The 19,839-nt window shown below is 40.8% G+C and overlaps 2 protein-coding genes and 1 long non-coding RNA gene across 3 annotated transcripts in view; 2 read left to right on the top strand and 1 right to left on the bottom strand.

Annotated features, from left to right (window-relative positions):
• Nucleotides 1-1,056: 1,056 nt before the first annotated feature.
• The window catches only part of LOC106096188 (uncharacterized), an 87,135-nt gene continuing 68,352 nt past the window's right edge, over nt 1,057-19,839 (bottom strand). The window contains exons 4-8 of the mRNA XM_013263805.2: nt 17,509-17,594; nt 11,009-11,116; nt 8,012-8,071; nt 2,832-2,903; nt 1,057-2,751 (exon numbers count right to left, since the gene is read on the bottom strand). Of these exons, the coding sequence (XP_013119259.1) occupies nt 2,224-2,751; nt 2,832-2,903; nt 8,012-8,071; nt 11,009-11,116; nt 17,509-17,594 (854 nt within the window). The 3' untranslated portion in view covers nt 1,057-2,223. The remainder of the gene's footprint in view (nt 2,752-2,831; nt 2,904-8,011; nt 8,072-11,008; nt 11,117-17,508; nt 17,595-19,839) is intronic.
• Nucleotides 4,694-7,950, top strand: LOC106096189 (uncharacterized). The gene is made up of 3 exons (XM_013263806.2): nt 4,694-5,064; nt 5,127-5,300; nt 7,637-7,950. The coding sequence occupies exons 1-3, from the start codon at nt 4,843-4,845 to the stop codon at nt 7,874-7,876; spliced, it is 636 nt and encodes a 211-aa protein (XP_013119260.2). The 5' UTR covers nt 4,694-4,842; the 3' UTR covers nt 7,877-7,950.
• On the top strand, nt 17,222-17,784 carry LOC131994154 (uncharacterized). Its single transcript, XR_009396492.1, has 2 exons — nt 17,222-17,302; nt 17,390-17,784. It is a non-coding gene; the product is annotated as an uncharacterized LOC131994154 (long non-coding RNA).

The raw sequence follows: 19,839 nt of genomic DNA, 5'->3' as shown, positions 1-19,839 counted from the left end.
ATAAATCGGAAGATCGGTCTATATGGCAGCTATATCCAAATCTGAACCGATCTGGACCAAATTAAAGAAATATGTCAAAGGGCCTAACACAACTCACTGTCCCAAATTTCAGCGAAATCGGACAATAAATGTGGCTTTTATGGGCCTTAGACCATAAATCGGAGGATCGGTCTATATGGCAGCTATATCCAAATTTGGACCGATCTGAGCCAAATTGACAAAGGATGTCGAAGGGCCTAACACAATTCACTGTCCCAAATTTCAACAAAATCGGATAATAAATGTAGCTTTTATGGGCCTAAGACCCTAAATCGGCGGATCGGTCTATATGGGGGCTATATCAAGATATAGTCCGATATAGCCCATCTTCGAACTTAACCTGCTTATGAACAAAAAAAGAATCTGTGCAAAATTTCAGCTCAATATCTCTATTTTTAAAGACTGTAGCGTGATTTCAACAGACAGACGGACAGACGGACGGACATGGCTAGATCGTCTTAGATTTTCACGCTGATCAAGAATATATATACTTTATAGGGTCGGAAATGGATATTTCGATGTGTTGCAAACGGAATGACAAAATGAATATACCCCCATCCTTCGGTGGTGGGTATAAAAATGCTCAGTCCTTCAAAAGGTACTAAATCGGTCGCGGGGGTACTACGGTACTCTCCGGGTGGAAAAGTACTGAAAGAAGTTCTAAAGTACTGGATTTTCCATCCCTGGTGATCATGTGCATTTTCCTGTTTGCCATTGAAATTACAGCGCAGAAAACAAGCCCTACTCAATGTCGGCTTTTTAGAAGTCGTATTTGTTTTCTCTCTGATTTGAAATATTTTATGAAGAGCAACATATTTTAGTATTTTTCTGTAAAACATATTCAAGCTATTGCGGAGAGGGGCAATATTGATGACAATCGGAAAGCCAAGTTTTTTGTGTCCTTTTTCTCTCCTTCACAAAGCTATCCAAAATACTTTGAAAAATAAGCAACATACTCAGGTGAAGAGTGTACCTGTAATTGTCTCATGGCAATTGGAGAGGCAATATTTTTTCTTACATGCTTCGATGAAGTACAATAGTAACACCAAACGGCATTCTGATGAGCAATATTCTTTTCATATCTTGCGGTTATTAAAGAGAGAAAACGGACATATAATCGATACAGTCTATGTTAGGAAATCTAACAAATAGTAACACCTGTTCATATCACAGAGCCGCATATACGGACACATTCGCACGCTTGAATGCACGCACAGAGAAGAGGCATTCCAACAGGTACATAACTATATATTCTATACACAAGGATGGTTACATACATACATACATACATACATACAAAAGGTACATCATCTTAATTAATTACAGAGCGAGAGTGCGTATGTTCTTCTGGTTGACCGACTCCAGGGATTCGTTATGTCTTTTCGACGTATGGGCGGTCGGTCAGAGACCAAGCCGCCGGCGTCCCCATTGCCCAGGAGAGGAGGAGAAGGATCCAGCGATTGGGTGTTGATGTCTTTGGAATATTAATATCCCCAAGGATAAGCAATAAAATTATAGTCTGATATTCATCCAAGCATAAGCGTAGACCATGTATCTTTGCACTATCCCTCCAAGGGAACTAGCCTCTGGGCGACGGTGACGGGATAGTATTGTCGGTCTCGGTAGTATCAGCATGAATGTATGGACGTGCTTGTTTTGTTTTCGAATGGCAACGAATGGTGTTTTGTGTATAGGTGTGTGTGTGTGTGTGTGTGTTTGTGTCTGGTGAGACAAGAGATTTGTTTTCTTTTCAATTTGGCTGTTCTCGAACGAAGTGGGCGGACTTGGCAGCCAAGACGCATAATAATATCCTAATCAACGACAGGTTATCCATCCTTGTAGCGTAGCTGAGCCTGCAGGTGGGCAGGTATGAACATGATTTGCCCTGTTTCCTGTTATGAAAAAGTGATGACAAGAGCCATGGGAGGAGGGCGGCAAGGCGGAAGCTCTGTTGAATGTGTCGCACGACGGCATTTAAAGAAAAATCACAAGTTGTGCGTAAATTTCAATAGACACGAGTACGGCCATTAGCAAGGCGTTTATACAGCAGTGGATGCGTCGGAATGGACGTCGGCGCTGACATTGATGTGTTGCACCAGTGATACGTGGCTGTTGCGTTGGCGCGTATCGTAGTGAGCCATTGTCTGGGGTTTCTCTTGCATTTCCAATGCAACCTGGCCAATGTCAAACGGACGCCAACGATGATGTGCTGTCATAGGCCACAAGCAGCGAATCATTCTCATCGCTGCCACTGCCGGCACTACGCTCCGACTCGTTTATTACCTCCAGCCGAGTCTCCGGATGGGCAATCTTGTATTTGTTGTGGCGCTTGCTGATTAGCACCGATCTAATGTTGTTGTTGCGTACTCGAAATTTGCGCTCATTACCCTTGTGATTGGGCGAGGCACCCAACATGGAACAATCGCTACTCTCACCCTCGTCTTCATAGTAGTCGCCGCCTTCGTCATCGTAATAGCCATCGTAATCCTCGCCCTCCTCAAAGTCATAGACATCGTCATCATCATCATTGTCATAGTCATCGAGCTCAAAGAAGGCACAACATCCAGGCGTTTTCGGGGCGGTGCCACCGTAACTATGGCGCCTTCGTTGCTGCTGATAATGATATTGGCAAGGCTGCTGATGTCGGTGGCACTCACAGTGGCTTCTCTTCAAGCGTTCGGCGGCGGGCGATGAGGTCAATGTAGTTTTGGCCTATGAAGGGTTAAACAAATTTTACTTTCCTAGAGTCTATATTTTTTTTTTTTTTTTTTTTTTGCATACGAATCAATTACCTCTGGACCTCTCCAAGTGATTCCGCAGCGCACTAAATTGTAAAACCTTAAAACACCCCACATCGAGAGAACCTAGAATAGAAGCGTCAAACATAGTCGATGAGACTCACCCCAAGCCACAAGAAGATCATCTCTTGACATTTTTGAACATGGGCCGTCTTCAACGCAATTGTCCTTAAGGCAAATAGAATTCGGATTTGCTGAATTAGTTTTGAGACAATACGCCAAAACAAACAGCTCACCCAGTGTTTGCTTAGAAATTGTTTAGCTGCAAGGCGCATTATACATATCCAAGATCATGCTTCAACCCTTGTGCTAAGTTCCTTCGAACGAAAATTGTCTATTTATTGATTGCGAATATGCCGCATTCTATTGGACGACACCACACAGATAAAGGTCATACGAAGACACACAACAAACGCAACTCCATTGAAGCAGAGTTGTTTGTGACCCAATTCGTTAGCATTTAATTTACACTGATGCAGCGCCATACAGCATGTATTTTGCTCATAGAACTTCGCTTCCAGGGAATGTGTTTGCATTTTCCTCGTCACCAGTTTTATACCCACCACCGAAGGATGCAACACATCGAAATATCCGTTTCCGAACCTATAAAGTATACATATTCCTGATCGTCGTAAAAATCTAAGACGATCTAGCCAAGTCTGTCCATCTGTCTGCCGAAATCACGCTGCAGTCTTCAAAAATATGAATATTGACCGGAAACTTTGAACAGATTCTTTTTTTTTTTTGTCCATCGACAGGTTAAGTTCGGACTATCGGACTACATTTTGATATAGCCCCCAAATAGACTGATCCGCCGATTTAAGGTCTTAGGCCCATAAAAGCCACATTTATTGTACAATTTTGACGACATTTGGGACAGTGAGTTGTGTTAGGCCACTCGCTTTTTAATTTGGCGGTTCATATTTGGATATAGCTGTCATATAAAGAGAGTCAGAGATTTAGATCGATCTTTCGATTTAAGGTTTTGAGCAGTGAGCTGTGTTAGGCCACTCGATATCGCTCTTCAATTTGGCCTAGATTGGTCCAGCAGATTTGGATGTAGCTGACCAAACTCTCGGTTTTAGGTTTTGGACCCATAAAAGGCGCATTTATTGCCCGATGTCGCCGAAATTTGGGACAGTGAGTTGTACTAGACCCATCGACATCTTTCTGCAATTTGGCCCAGATCGGTCCGAATTCGGATATAGCTGCCATATAGACCGATATCTGGATTTAATCCGATTTCGCCGAAGTTTGGGACAGTGGGTTGAGTTGGGACCATCGACATCTTTCTGCAATTTGGCCCATTTACAATAAAAAAGTCCTTAAGATGAAGGAAAAGAATTTTTCACCAAGGGTAATGTTTTCTTAAAAAGTTGGAAAATGTATCCTCTTTAAATTAAGTTTGCTAATCTTTGACTCGAATCTTTAAAATTAGGACAACAATTTGTTCAGTGTTTACTTAGTGGGTCTTAACAGGTCTGCTTGCATGGGTCCTGATACAAGGTATTTGCTATGACGGAGGATTTGTAGGGGATGGATGTGGTTTTTGCAAAACCCCACCCAAAGCCACCATACACATTCGTCCATCCCATTGTGAACCACTCATAAAACTGTGTTTATGAGCCATACATTACGGACTCTGTTCAAACTTCATCCAGCCACATCATTTTTTACATTAGGACAAGGCATCATTGGGGAATTGAAGTTCCATTTCAGAAAATATTAAGTTCCCCTAGCATATAGCCGATCTAATGCTTCGATTTGTTTGTATGTGTGCTGCACTGCAAAACACTTGTTTGACTTTTATGAGTAATGGAAATGTTTTGTTTCGAAAGTTGAAAATGTATTTTTCATTTGTTTGGCATACAACAAGGCGAACACACACACACACACACACACACATACACACCCCCCAATGTGTGGCCGTGTGCTTTTGGTTGCGTAAGTGCTTACAATTGAACTTTTGATTTTTGGCAAGAATTTCGACATTCGCATTGGGTAAATGTATAAAATATCCACTTTCGATAATAAATTGTGTCATGTCCTACGGCACCATTTGGATTTGGCGGGGGATGACTGTGGCATACCATACTCCATATGGTCCTTCTCTCCCGCAACTCGTTGGAATGTAATCTACGAATTCTTCACCAACAAGCCCATGTGCCAAGCCGCATGGTTTCCCCTGATCTATTGGATGGTCCTGTTCATCAGTATTTGGGGTACGGTAAGTAGAGCTCTATGTTGGCGATATGTAAAGACAAGACGCTGATATTTCGTTTGTCACAGATTCGCAGTATAATCGAATTTATTGGTCGTTTGGGCGTTAAGGACAAGGGCATAGTTTTGTGGCGGAAACGAAGTTATAACATGCTCACTCCCTCCATGCTATGCAAATGTCGCTTGGTGGGGGCATTTGTGATGTTTCATATTTGGTTATTGTTGTCCTATGGAATTATGACTGTAAGTAATTCGTCTTGGGAAGAAATTTTCCAAAAAGGAAGGTAATTTCGAAAATGTCACATAAATATCAAAAAAGAAAAAAAACAAAAAATAATAATAAAATTGGAAAATTGCTTGTCAATATTATTAGGGGTTTCGTCTGGCTTGAGGTCATGTGATTTTAATGATTTTTATTATAGCTAATATTTCGAAAATCTTCGATTTTCATCATCAGCGTGGTATAATTGAATTGAAAATATGTGACTAATTCTTCTGACGTCTCTTTTTAAACTTAACAACTCACAACAAAATAGTAAAATAGCCGTCTGACGAATTCCGCTCTGATGATGAAAATCAATTTTTGCATGACCTCAAGCCAGACCAAATTCAAATAATAAAAAAAAAAGTTTTGAAATAGTTTTACTGGCATTGTCGAGTCTTATTTGCTGTTCATTGTGGACCACACTAAGCACTTTCTTCGATGTACAACTTTTTACAGCCAATAGCCATATCACTATATGTTGATGCATAACATTTGCAATTTCTTCGCTTTTAGTACCCTACATTTTTAACGCTAAACGACGATAGACCGATGGACAGACGGACAGACGGATACCGCCACAGTGACATAAAACGTCACGTCAATTAAAAACCTTCTGTTTTGAGAGATTACATGAATGGCATGAAAATTAGTACAGACTGACAGTGTGACGGAAGGACATGGCAGAAATGATTTAAAATCACCATCAAGTTAAAACTTTACACTAGGAAAGACAGACAGACAGACAGGCGAGGGGACGCATTGACAAATGCACTGTGCTGTATCGACTTAAAGTTTCATGCCAAACAAGACATTCATTTTAGTTCGTTAAAACTTTATGGGGTTTATTTTGAGGTACATATTACAAATGGCATTTACTCCAGACAGACAGACAGCCAGAATTGTGGGCTCATGAGAGAATAGACATCGCTTTCTTGACCTATAACACCATGGCAATCGGAGCCATAATGACTGTAAATAGTCTATACTGGGACAGACAGGCTGTTGGGCAGATGGACAGATGAACAGACGTAATGAAGCATGAAAAAAAGCATATATAGTGGACATCAGGGTATGTGATTTAAATACTTAGAGATCTGTCTTGAGTTATTACAAATGGCTTGTACAGCCAGCCACCTTCGTTGTGTCTGTGTTCAGACCTCCGCATTTATACTCTGAGCAGCTGCGTTCAGTTGCATCTTCTTCCTGCGAAGTACTTGTTCAGCGCATTTCATCACCATGCTGGCCCAGGTTAAACGTCACCAATCGCTGTTTCCAGTTCTCTGCATCTTTCGCCCCAGCGCTCGCAGTGGAAGAATGTAAATGTGAATGTGAATGAATGCAACTTGTTGCTTCTCATAAAGCCATTTGCTAGAAGAGCATTTGCCCATTCTGTAAAGGTATTTCCGGAAGTAACTATGGTCTGTCAAAATCTGTGTAACGTAATAATAGTTGACGTCGCCGTACTTTCTATCCCTCCTCATTCGTAAATCTCACCCTTTTCTCTCTGGGTGTTGCACCTTACGGTGCAGAGCCTAGCCCGCTCCGATCTCTTGGTTCTCACCAGTGTTAGGAGTAGCAACTCCGTCTTCTGCACCGTAAGCTGCAAGCCATGGTAGTTCAGCCCGTCCTTTGGTCTTAGCATCACCTGCAGTAGTTTTGGTTCTTGCAGTGATGATGCAGCCATTAGCGTCAGAATATCCTACTAGAAAGATTGCGTCCGGCATTTCTGTTTGCAGTATTCCACCATAACTGGCATTCCGGAGATGCGGGCCAAGTATGAAGTCTTGCGCCGCTCCCTCACCTCATATTTTCTCTTTATTCTCATCAGATATGGCGGAACTTTAAAGTGCTCCCTAAGTGCCTGGAGGACGTCAGACCGTCTGAGGTTATTGAATGCGTTCTTTTCATCCTAGCAGCCTCTTCTATCTCCACCAAATCTCTGTTAGCTGTGACCGTAGACATTTCCTGCCCAGAAATGGAAATGTGGCACCACCGTTGCCCTTGCTTATGAGCACCCGCCTACATCTCTTCCATACATTCGGAAAAACTCCTTCTGTTTGAATATTCTCAGGAGAAATTCCGCCCTGTTTCCGGTCTTTTCTGCTCTGGAGGCTTCGCACCACACTCCTTAGCTCCTCTAGTGGACATGGCGACTTAAATGTGACATAGCGACTTAAAATGTTGTGGCATTCAAGGCATTGATTTAGACGTTGGACGCACAGTCCAAAAAAACGCATTGAGATATGAAAAATCAAAAAAATGTTTCTTTTTCCTTTCAGAAAATAACCTTTTGTCTCGTTGTGCTATTTTGTAGGTCTCGCCCCACTACATGATGCCTTGGTTAACCGTAAATCTTGTAACGATGCTTTTTGAAATGATCACTTGGCTGTTAAATCTATCATTGGGGCAGACTAAAATGGACCTGCACACGGTGTGCTCCATTCTGTTGCCACTCGCCTTTCATTGGCTGGTGGCCTGTGTACGAAATGTCTTTCGAAACGCCATCGATATGAAGGACTTGGACAAATTGCGTTTGTGGCCCATATTCAAATGAAGAAAATGGAAAAATGATAACCCTCTTGCCGGTAGACTTTAATAAATTTGAAAAGATGTTTGGGAGTTACTGAATTGGTTTTTTTTTTTTTTTTGGTTTTGCAATTCACCTTGTTTTCTTTTTTGGTTTACTTACATTTATGAAAGCGCGCGCTATAAAAAAGGCCACTTCCGCTTTGCACATTGTGTCAAATTGCTGAAATGTAGGCCGAAAAGGTAGAAAGGAAGAAAAATGCAAAATAGAAAATGAAAGAAAAAAGAGAGCAAAGAACAAAAAGGGGGAGAGGGGAGAAACACATTATCATTACATTCAAATGCCAGCACAAAGACACCCACACCCGTGCACCTGCAGCTTAGCCATAGTGTGGCAGAATTTATTGAAACAATGCTTCCAAGGACGATTTGTAAACTTGTTCTGCTACTACGAGCTCAGTCCTTTGAGGGCACAACAACTTAAGCCCAGCCAAATGTTCTTCTGCCCTAGTTGCTTGCCGGTGGCAGGCCGCAAAGAGAACAAACTAAGCAAATGCTCCAACACTCACCAATGTCAGTCACCACCCTCCGCCTGCTGCCCCAACCAATCGGGGGGAAGTCTCAAGTACTCGAGGCACTTGAAGGCCTTACATGTTGCCAACTCCATTTCCTGCCTCTGAACAACGTTTGCTAACTGCACTCCACTCATGCACATATCCTTTTGTATGTTCAACTTCCCTCCCTCCCTCTCGCTCTGTCTGTTGGGCTCTCTCCCCTTCTCTCGTTCTCGCACACAAACTAAATCACTGTCATAATGAATTCTGTGAACTCGGTCCTAATGGCTTCGATTGCATCTGAGATAATGCCCGGCCAAATCTCAAGTGAACCAAGTAAATAATTTCAGAGACGAGCCGAGCCAAGTTGAAAAGATAAACAATGGAACCACATCTGATTACTTGGGCCCTCCTCGTTTCATTCTCGGGCCCAAAGGGGAGAGTGAGGGAGGGAGGGAGGGAGGAATTGCGTCGGGGACACAGAGGTGCATGCTGTTGCTGTTTGTGTAATGGACTTCCAAAGGCACCGAAGGTAAAATTTTGTGTAGCAACCCCGACAGTGTGTTACATCACTCCGTCCTCTTTTGTTGTGGCCTCAAAAGGAATTTCCGTTATCCTTTGGAGATGGATGCAGGAGGAGCAGGAGCAGAAAGTCACACGGAACCAGCTACAGCCTGGTACCAAAAAGTAAAAACTTATAGACTTTGTGCTCACTTGACGTGTTGTCGTTTATGTAGTTGTTGTTATTTTCGACAATTGTTGTTGTTGTTGTTGTTGTGTGTTTGTGGTAAAGTGGTATGCAAATGAATTCCACATGAATTCCTTCCTCGAGAAGACTTTATTTCAGAGGCTACAACAAACAACAAAAACAATTACAGTGGTGCTCGTTGTCGTCGTACTGCGGCACAATTAACAGGCAACAATAATATTTGGCCACCCAGCAGCAAACACTACTGCTTGGCAAAATGTGTTTTATTTAACTTTGGCTGCTTGTTTCGCGGGCACGGTGTAAGGGGCTGCGACCTACCTTCATTCCACCGAATGTGTGTGGCATTGTTTACAAGCTTGCAGGTTGGTCGCTGCGTCGTTTGCTGCTATCAGTGTTTATCAATACTCCAAAAAGTTGCTTCAGAGGACAGATGCTTGAAATGAGTTTTCAGTTCTTGCCTACTTAGCTCCTTCCTTGCCAAGGGGGTCGATGGGGCACATGTTTACCAAATACAGATTGTAACCACTTCAGCCGTTGGAAATCAAGCAAAAACCTAGACAATTCCCCTTGACATTTTATGGGGAGACAAAGATATGGCCGCAAATGGTTAACAAGCTGCTCTGCCAGGGCCCATCATGAATTGCTGACTCTGATGGCCATTGATGGAGGTGGTGACTCAAAGAAATTGACTTCATTTCTTTGGCTTTGTGACACTAATGCGCTCCGCTTGATTGGTCTCCGTCCATCAATGGGACTCCCTCCAAATATCACCCTCTGCACCACAGTGCAAGAAGGAGGGGATTTTTATCACCAAAAATACAAGAAAAAAAAGAAGAAAAAATTTGTTCTGGCCTCCATAACTTTCAACTTGTGATCAGTTTTTCATGTTTCTTTCAAAGACCACCACCACCACCACCACCACTTAAGGCAAGAAGAGTTATTATCGCTCTATGGTCGGCATGACATGAAACAACAAAAAACATAGAAAGACAAAAAAAAACAAAACGCCTTTACGAAACGTGCCAAGAACATCAATTACTTAGTTTTCCTACACCATGAACAACACATACCAGAAAACGATATTGATAGACAATTCGTTGAGGAAAAGTGGTAAAATAAAACTGTCATAGATTTTCATACTGACGAAGAGCAGGAGGAGGAGGCTGGGCTAAAGTCACACGCAAAAAGAAATAGAAAACTTGCATGTCAGCTTAATTCGGTTCGCAGAGATGAGGGCGTGCTCTGCATTCCAAACAGGACCTAACCAATTTGAGCAAATAACTTCCTGCGTATTATTCTCAAAACAAACTCCTTATGAGAAATAAGCACTCTGGCCTTAATTGGGGGCATTTGTTTCCATGTGTTCGTTTAAAAGGGACAAGTCATTGAATGTATCCACCGGCCATCCCGGCGTATGAGTTTGATTAATATTCAATTATGTTAACAATCCATCATCCATACGCCCCATAGTACACGACAACGAGGACAGACACATGTTGCCATTTTCATAGCATTGGAATTCAACATGCATCCATACTTTGGTTTATAGACCTCAACAATAACAGCCAGCTGCTATGAATACTGGGAATTGCGAGTTCGAGTGCATCTCCATTTAGCAGCACAATTAAAACAAGGACGAATTATTTGAAGAATGACCTTGTCAAGCACATGACGGTCTACACTGAGAAGATTTTTTGGCATACAAATCCACAGTAGGAGTAGTTTAGAATGGATGTGGGTAACTCTTTATAAAATCAACAAATTTCCGCTTTGCATCCTGTGGTTTGTTTCCTTCGTTACCCCACACATATGGCCAATGGAGACTGAGGTGCAAAAAAAAAAAACTAATCGATGGTTTCCCGCTTAACGGAGTGGTAACACTCACTCCCCAACTCACCTTATTGACATGGTCGCGCAGTACATTTGAGTAAACCATTGCCACTGCCTCCAGGGCCATGAAAGTGATGTAACCAATAATCCATGGAACTATTAGACCAGGATTTTCCTGTACAAAATAATTAAAATTCAATGAGAGTAGTACAGATAAAATGGTGCAAACGAGCTAATTATGCCAAAATGTGGTGTTATTCACAAATAAATGTGTGTGTGTGTGTGTGTGTGTGCTGGTGTATGTGCTTATGTTTTATTTAATACATGAATCGTTTCAATATGAATGTTTTGTGTCTTTACTATTTGCAGTCGAACGCTTCTAAAAGCCACCTACAGCTAATAGTACAGCAACTAAAGCAACACAGATAAAATAAGATTAGAGCAAAGCAATGTTACATGAAAATTTAAAATGAAAGTCAATACAAAAGTGATGCTTAATTAGAATTTGCTGAATATTGTATGCATTATAGACAGAAGAGTTTTTTACAAAAAATGTTCAATATCTTGACCATGTTCAAATCCAAGCCAGACAAGAAGGATGATGGTTAAGGCAACTTTATGGATAGTTTTGAGGTTCTCAAAATATTTTGTCTATATTGGATTATTGGAGACAATTTAATTGAAATACATATAGGATTCTCTAAATAAAACACACACACACACACACACAATTTTAGTAAAAAGTTCAGGTATTTATCAATAACACTATAGAAACGCCTCGTGTCCAGCTTAACTCCGGTGAATGACCTTATTTGTGACATCAACCTTATTTGTGACATCTCACATAATACAAAAGTCAGTATCTTTCACAGTAGTATGAAATCTATTTTATTATATGATTGTACTACTTGGAGCATGACACAAGTTTTCAAATACTTTGAATTTTCTGGCCAAACCATATTTCAAATGAAGAATTGCAAAAAAAAAAAACAAATACTTCCCTCATCGATCTAGAAATCCGGAAGAGAAAATGGACTTGGTTGAGTCATATCCGACGCATTCTCATGCATTCATACCAATGCATCAATGTTACTTGCAGCGTACTCATATCATGGAATCAATGTCACAACCAGCAAGAATGGTTCAAACAAAAAGAGTGTCGAATTACACTAAGCAACACCCAACATGAGTGAAAGCCCAGTCGCTAGCTATGCATAAACAGCAATATGAAAATGCTTCATCATGGTTGCCAGTGAACTATTTTCACTGTCGCGACAGCTGTACTCTTTGTGCTGATATTGCTACAATTGACCTTCTAAAGAAATGGACTTCATAAATGCACAAGATGCTCGTTTTGTGCAAAGACTTAGATGTGAGAGATATTTGTTTGTATTAGTCGTAAGTGTATTGAAATTATTGATTTTGGGCAACCACCATTGAAAGACGACGGCAGAGCCGATCATTCGATGGTATTCCTCCCAATATTCATTCAATAAAGCCATATCATCAGGCATATATCTGCCTGCTCCAAGCCCTTTCCAAAAAGTCTTTTTTTACTTACAACATGGCGATCCTGCCAACCTTGTGTATTAAAATTCGCAACCGATCTGGACCTGCTTCTATCAGCAAATTCATTATTGCGTTCTTATTTCTGGCTTGATTAGATCGTCCTCTGTTATTCTGTCCGTTGTTTCTATAATTATTATTATTATTATGGTAGAATATAGGAACAAACTAACTGAGGAACATGCAGAATATAGCCTCGACCATTATTGGACATTCAGGGATCAACTAGTAAACATATTGTTCAGATATCAAATAGGTCAAAAAGTTCCATATATAATAGAAAACCCTCTAGGAATTGATATAAACGTATTGTTCTCATATGGAAAACACTTGGACCGATAGACGAAGATTCTGAGTCAGAGGGAGACGGAACGGAAGACACAATGGCCCAGGCAACACTGTTTCAAGGTTAATACCTGACTTTGATGGAAAAGCAGAAAATTTGCGTTCCTTTATAGACGCTCTGCCACCAGCTGACACCACAAAAGGAAACCATGAGTCCAACGCAGTGTCAGTTATTAAGACTAAATTGAAAGGGAAAACAAGGAATTTGATAGGAGAAGAATCGACCATTCTACAAATAATAAACAGACTTCAGTCTGGAACTAAGGGAGAATCGGTCCAAGTCTTGTCTGCAAAGATAATGAATATTAGATAAACCAGTAGGACCGCAAATGCATACTGCAGCGATATAGAGTCTCTAAGTAAATTGTTAGAAAAAGCCTACATTTCGGAAGCCCCACCGGTTGAGCTTGCATCCAAGTACTCGACTCGTGTTGCCTTCAAAGCAATTACGAGGAACTGCACTAGTGAAAAGGTTAAACTAATAATGAGAGCAGGTCAATTTAACTCCATCGAACGAAATCGTTGGAAAATTTGTCAGAAGTTGTACAGAGGCAGCGGAACAGCTAAACTCTGTATTAAACTTTAACAATAATAATAATAATGGCAATACCTACCATAATAATTATAGAAACAACGGCCAGAATAACAGAGGACGATCTAATCAAGCCAGATATAACAACAACCATAACAGAAATGTCATTCTAATGAGTATCGACAAGTAAGTTCGGAAAACTCAGAAAAGAGATGGAGACTAGTTATCGACTTCAGACAAATGAATAAGAAACTGGTAGCTGGCAAATTCCCTCTTCCAAGAATCGATAACATTTTAGATCAACTTGGTAGAACTACGTATTTTTCTTGTCTTGAACTGATGCAGGGATTTCACCAAATTCCATTGGAGGAGAAGTCCAGAGACATTATGTCGTTTTCGATTAATAATGGTTCCTATGGATTTACCAGACTACCTGGCGAGAACATCAGGGAAAATGTTCAGCGATTGTTATCTTCTCCTAATGCCGGCGACATTTGTGAGGTACTTTGCCATATAAAATCTTCTCACTAAAGAGGTGTCGCACTGCGGCACGTCGTTCGGACTCGGCTATAAAAAGGAGGCCTGAATCGAACAGCACTCAATGATATGTGAGAAGATTCGCCCTCTTCTTTTTCGTGGGCAAATTTGCATTGTATTTGAATCTTCAAATGTGACTTCAATAAAAATGTTTTTCCAAATTTGAATTTCATAGAAAATTGTGCCATAGCTTGTTTTTCACGAAAAAGGTTGCGCCTTTCATTAGAATTTGCATTAGAAAAAATCTGATTTTAAGCAAATTTTTGTTGAAATGATAATGGATATTGAAGGGACTTTTAATAACATAGATACATCAATCTTTCAAAAAAGAAGCGGGTTTGAGGAATGCGGTTGTGGAGAATGATATTACTGGTTGGGTAACGAGTGTACTTCTGCATAGGCAGATCACGGCCAGTATGAGGGACACTTCGGTGAAGGTGAATGTATGCGCTTATGGTGGCGATCTAGTTATTCTTGCCGCCGAAAAGTTCCGGATACCCTGTCTGGGGTTCAACATACTGCTCGTGGGGTAAGGGCTCCTTGGCGTACTGGATCAGGAAGACTGAGTTGGTATTGTTCACGAGAAAGAGGAAGGTGTCGAGGTGTCAGACTGTCGAGGTTCTAATGAGCAGCCTTGGGACTGTCTTAGTCGTTATTGGGGTTGATGGTAAATTGAACTGGGGTTTGAATAGGGAGTTTAGAGGCCTGCAAACTGACTTCCTGGCGGGGGTGGATATTGTGGACAGCAGGTTGCATGTGCTACCTACCTTACCGAAGTGGCAGAAAGGGCTAGGCATTCCGAGCCATCAACACAACTTCCAAACGGAGCACAGAACCATGTGTATGCCCTGGGAAAAACATTTTAGGATGTAGAGAATGAGATCCACGCTGCACTAAGATGAACACACATGCATTGGAAAAGTGACATCGGCAGTAGGACAAAGTTTCGGCATTTGTTAGTGTGTTGTACGCATCTCAAAAGATTTCTGTTGATGACCGCGTCAAACTATGCTTGGAGTGGTGTATCACCTGTGGCTTTCATTTTTCCATTAGAAGGGAGGGTCTGGTTTGGGATAGTGGAACCGATCCACTACGAATAGATGTCACTCAGTATCTTCCAGCTCGAGGTCTTTGCGAAGGTCAGAGCTGCGGTGTTAGTGTTGTCAAGGAACATCGACCGGTTGAACATTTACATATTTGGCGATAGTCAAGCGGCGCTAAGGCTCTTGTAAGTAGGAGCATAGGATCAAAAGTGCTGTATCGATATCGGCATTGTCTGCAGCGATTACATGAGCAGCAGGGTGCCCTGTGTTGGTTCCTGGTCACAAGAGAGGATGCAAATCTTCCCATGGTCTCGATTATAGATATTCACCCCTCTCTCCCACATGTCTATTACGGCCTCCGATGGTACTCAACAGCAGGTTTGGAGCATACGAAACAAATATGGTACGAACGCCCGAATTGCAACGAAGCTGCGTTTCTATCGATGGAAAGGATACAAAGGACACAATAAGCTAAGTTCGCACATGACCCGCATTAGCATCAGCAGAGATGATATCTGTCGCTGGTGTCATGGAACTGATATGAATTGTGCATCGATCAGTGGCGAACACAGTTAATCTACGCAGATCGAAGAAATATGGGGGCTTTCGACGAATCGCAATGGGCCACACATTGGGTCCCGGTGCATAACTGGGCATATTATGACTGGTATTATCCTCATTCACTCTAACCTAACTTATCATTTTAAGGTTAAACCAAATTTAATATTCATTTAATTACTGAAACATTGTCGTAATTTGCCTTCCTGCCTTTTGATTTTCATAAAATTGGTTAAAATGTGGGCCATTTTGTTATCCTCCCACCGGATTTATGAAAAAATACTACATTAAATTGTGACAAGTGCTGTTACTGTCATGGCATGTTTCTTTTTGTCTGTTTTTATCGCCTCCCCTTCATTAAAGATGGACAAAGGTTCTTCCCTCTATCTAAGCTATGAAGTGACAGCAGAGTAGCGAAATGTTTAAAAGTTTTTCAAGAAGCCTGTCAATTGAAAGATGACAAAATGTCATTTCATGCGAAAAGAAGTTAATAAACGATGCTCGTTGATGTCCTGGTCTTTCAAATTTTTCTATGATTCCCCACTTTCCTCACACTGTCTGCTCAAGCGTACAGTGTCGCAGAGTAATGCTCACACACACACACACACACACAAACAAACAAAAATTTTTACACAAAGAAATAAATTAATAATATGCAAATGAAACAAAGAACAATAACATACTCGCACTCGTACTCTGATGCACACCCGCCATCCACCTACTGCTACTCGTTCATTTGAGCGGGCAGACGGCAGCAGACCACCCGACCCTTTCTGCCACATACAAAAAACAAACAAAAACCATCCAAACAACAACGAAATCCGAAATGTGAAATGCGATACCATTAAACAATCATTGCTTGAGTTTCGGTGCTTACTCTACTCCTTGTGTTCTGTCTGGCGATGTGGGCTGACATATCTGTGTGCCTTTGTCTTCTTCGTCTCCTTCTGTGCATATGAGAGCGAGCTCTCTGCGATGAACTCCATGTGCATTTGTTAGCCGATGTGAACGATGGTGAGCGCGAGTGTGTATGTGTGTGTGTGTGTGTGTGTTTGTTTGGCTGTATGCTATGAGAAGATCCTTTTGTTCGTCTATACACTTCCCTACCTTTCTGTGTATCATTCACATGTGAAGTCATGGCTGTGTGCCAGCGCGTTTTTGACTATGTGTGTGCATGAGTATGAGTAATACTTTAATATCTACAAAATGAAATACATTTTCATTTAATGGGAATTCTCTTTTCTTTGAATGCTGGCGGTCGTTCTTTTGTAATAAACCAAATTTTTATGGGGATTTTCAGGCAAAAACATCTTCATGCGGCATCCGCCCTCCCTGGTAGCCCACCAACGATTTCGCTATTTCCCCTGTCGCCCATAGAAATGAATGAATGAATGAATGAATGGGTGGAAGTAGAAGAGTGCATGAGGGCTAGGGAATATGTGCGTGTGTGTGCACTATGTGTCATAAAACAACACTGTCAACACATGTTCATGATGATACTTTTTCATCAATTTTTTGCTCTTCTTGTTTTTTCTAATTCAGTTGTTATCTGCAACACTCGACAGAGTTCGTTGGAGAATAACCGAGAGCAGGGCAAACAAAACAAAAAAAACACACACACACACAACCAGTGTCGTTATAGTTTCATTTTGATGTTTGTCGAGTGATAGATACACAGCCACATACAAATTTATACATATGAAAACACTTGAATGGCTTTGGCTGGGAACATGTGTAGCGTGGATGGCAGTAATGCATGTGTGGCTGTATGTATGTAGAGGTGAGTGTGCTTCAAAAAGTAATAACCCAATCTTTTTACATTTCTTTTTTTTTTATGTATGGCGGTGTGTGATCTGAATCTATGCAGATTTTTTTACGAGTGCAATATGATTCCTAGAAGGATACAATGTTGTGGATGATGCATGCATCTTTACGCGTGTGTGTTTGTGTGTTTGAATGTATGTGTGATCGTTTTTGCCAACTTACCTTAATAATTCCAAACAGCAGCATAACACTCAAGACAATCATTGACATTTGTGTGCCAATTATGGCAAAGTAAGCAATTTGGACGCCTGCAAGAGAAAGGAAAGGAACGAAAAAAATCATTAGTAGGTAGTAACGGGGCATCACTAGCATTTTTCTGCGATTCTTGACAAAATGAAATTCTTGTTAAGTTGACATAATCCCATTACCAACAGTAACGGTATTTAATCTGACATTTTGTGAGCCTTTTTGCCCACAGTACAAATTCGTTAAAATGTCCATTTCGTATTTTAGTAATGGAAGGCCTAATGCTGTAGAGGTCTGTTTTAGGGATTTCTTGCTAACCCATTTAGGTGGAAAAGTGCCCGAGGGAGATGGCGTAAATACATCTAAGCCCCAAAGCTCTTTGAAGGGGTTTACAACAAATGGATGCGCACACACACACACACACATGCACATGCATGTATAATACATAAATGTGTATATCATTTCTATTTAAAGGATTCTTCAGATCGAAATCTTTGCAATAGAAAGGACATGCAGTCAATTCGTATCGGACAATTTTTCAACTTGTCCTCCCCAAGTGAATGCATAGATGAGTGACTGTCATCTATTTGGCCTCTTGTGTTTGTTAGAGAGTTCTAATGGCATGATATGACAAAAAAAAACCCAAACACACATACATGCACGCCCAAGGCCAATATCCAATATCTACTCTCATGACAATGTGTGATGACAATTTGTGTCCGAATGATTGGTAGATTTGTGGTCACATCGATTTTGTCAGCAAAGCTCTGATGACATCAATGCTAGCTGTGCATTTGCATGTCACTTTGCTCCACAAGATAATTGTATGCAACCAGCCAACCAACATCATCATCGTCATGCTCGTCTCAATATCATTGTGTGCGCTTTTTGTTGTCTTGTTGCCAGAATTTTGAGTGTGTACAACATAGTACAGTATTGCCACTTCATGCTGAGTTATTCAAAATCTGTAAATTGGGAATCTCTACAAATTTAAACGAAAAATGCAGTAGCATGTACACAATTAAATAATAAAGACAACAACAAAAATATAACAAGCAAGGAAAGGCAAAAGTCGGTCAGAGCCAACTATAGAATATCCTACACCAACGGGTTTGCCTTCGGGCAAATACGAGAGCATTCACAATTTTGTAAGATGGTCCCAAAACTCCGGCTATTGTAGCCATAAAAGTGTGTATCGGACGAAATATACTAGTTAATGGCACTCCACTAAGGGCCCTCCCTGCAAAGGGAAAACCCTAGCCGGGAAATCCCGGGAATTTCCGCTTTTTTGAACACGGGAATACAATGATCAAATGTTGGTCGACCAATGTCAAGGAGAAAAATTTGTGCAAAATTTGGAATGGACTTTTATATGTTCGAAGGATACCGTCCTTTCAACAGTCGAATGTCTCGAACGGAGTTATGAAGTGAGTATATCACCAGCTTGTGATGTACAGTATGAAACGACAAAAGTTCCGAAAATAAAGAAAGAAGCTATGGCTATGGTATCTGCAGTAAAATTAAGCAACACATTCAAATGGGATTAGTTTTCTGTTTAACCTTAAGCAGAACCGCTCAGATAAATTTAAGTCTTCACAGTTAATGCAAGTTAATGAAACGTGAAATGAGCTCATTTATTGTATTTTATATCGTCTATGCCTTAATATGGAATCATGGAAATAATGTTTGAAAATATTTAGAAAATAAGAAAACTACGGTTTAATTTGAATTAAAATTACATTTGAGGCAAAAACTTTGGGTTTTATATGAACATGATTATTTTCAACTTTTATTTAGTTTTTATGTTCATTGAAATATAAGAACAAAAATCCGGGAAATTCCTGATAACCCGGGAAATGAAAAACATCTCCCCGTTTTCCAGGGATTGTAAAAAGCCAGTAAATGCAAAACCCTACCCACCACCCAACCGATATCATTGCTCCCACTCCATATTTGGTCAGCATATGCTGTGCGATTCAAAACATGAGAGCAGCGCAAATACCGAGTGGTGAGTTGCACACTCACACCGGCTTATTTGAATTGTAGAGTGGAAGCAATGATATCGGTTGGTTGGTGTGCCATTAACTTATATGTTGAGGCTATATCTAAAGCTGGACGGATTTCGATGACATTTTTTGCACAAATTGAGACGTCGAATCAAACACCTTACGCTCAATTTTGTAAAGATCTGCTACTAAAGTGTGGTTATTACAGCCACACAAGGACATATCGGATTAAAGATGTATTTGGGAGCTATTTCTAAATCGGAAGATCGTGCAAATTTTTGTAAAGATTTAATCAAAGTTA

Source organism: Stomoxys calcitrans, chromosome 1 (assembly GCF_963082655.1).
Source record: "Stomoxys calcitrans chromosome 1, idStoCalc2.1, whole genome shotgun sequence".
Classification (NCBI taxonomy): domain Eukaryota; kingdom Metazoa; phylum Arthropoda; class Insecta; order Diptera; family Muscidae; genus Stomoxys; species Stomoxys calcitrans.
This window is presented reverse-complemented; position numbering and strand designations above follow the sequence as displayed.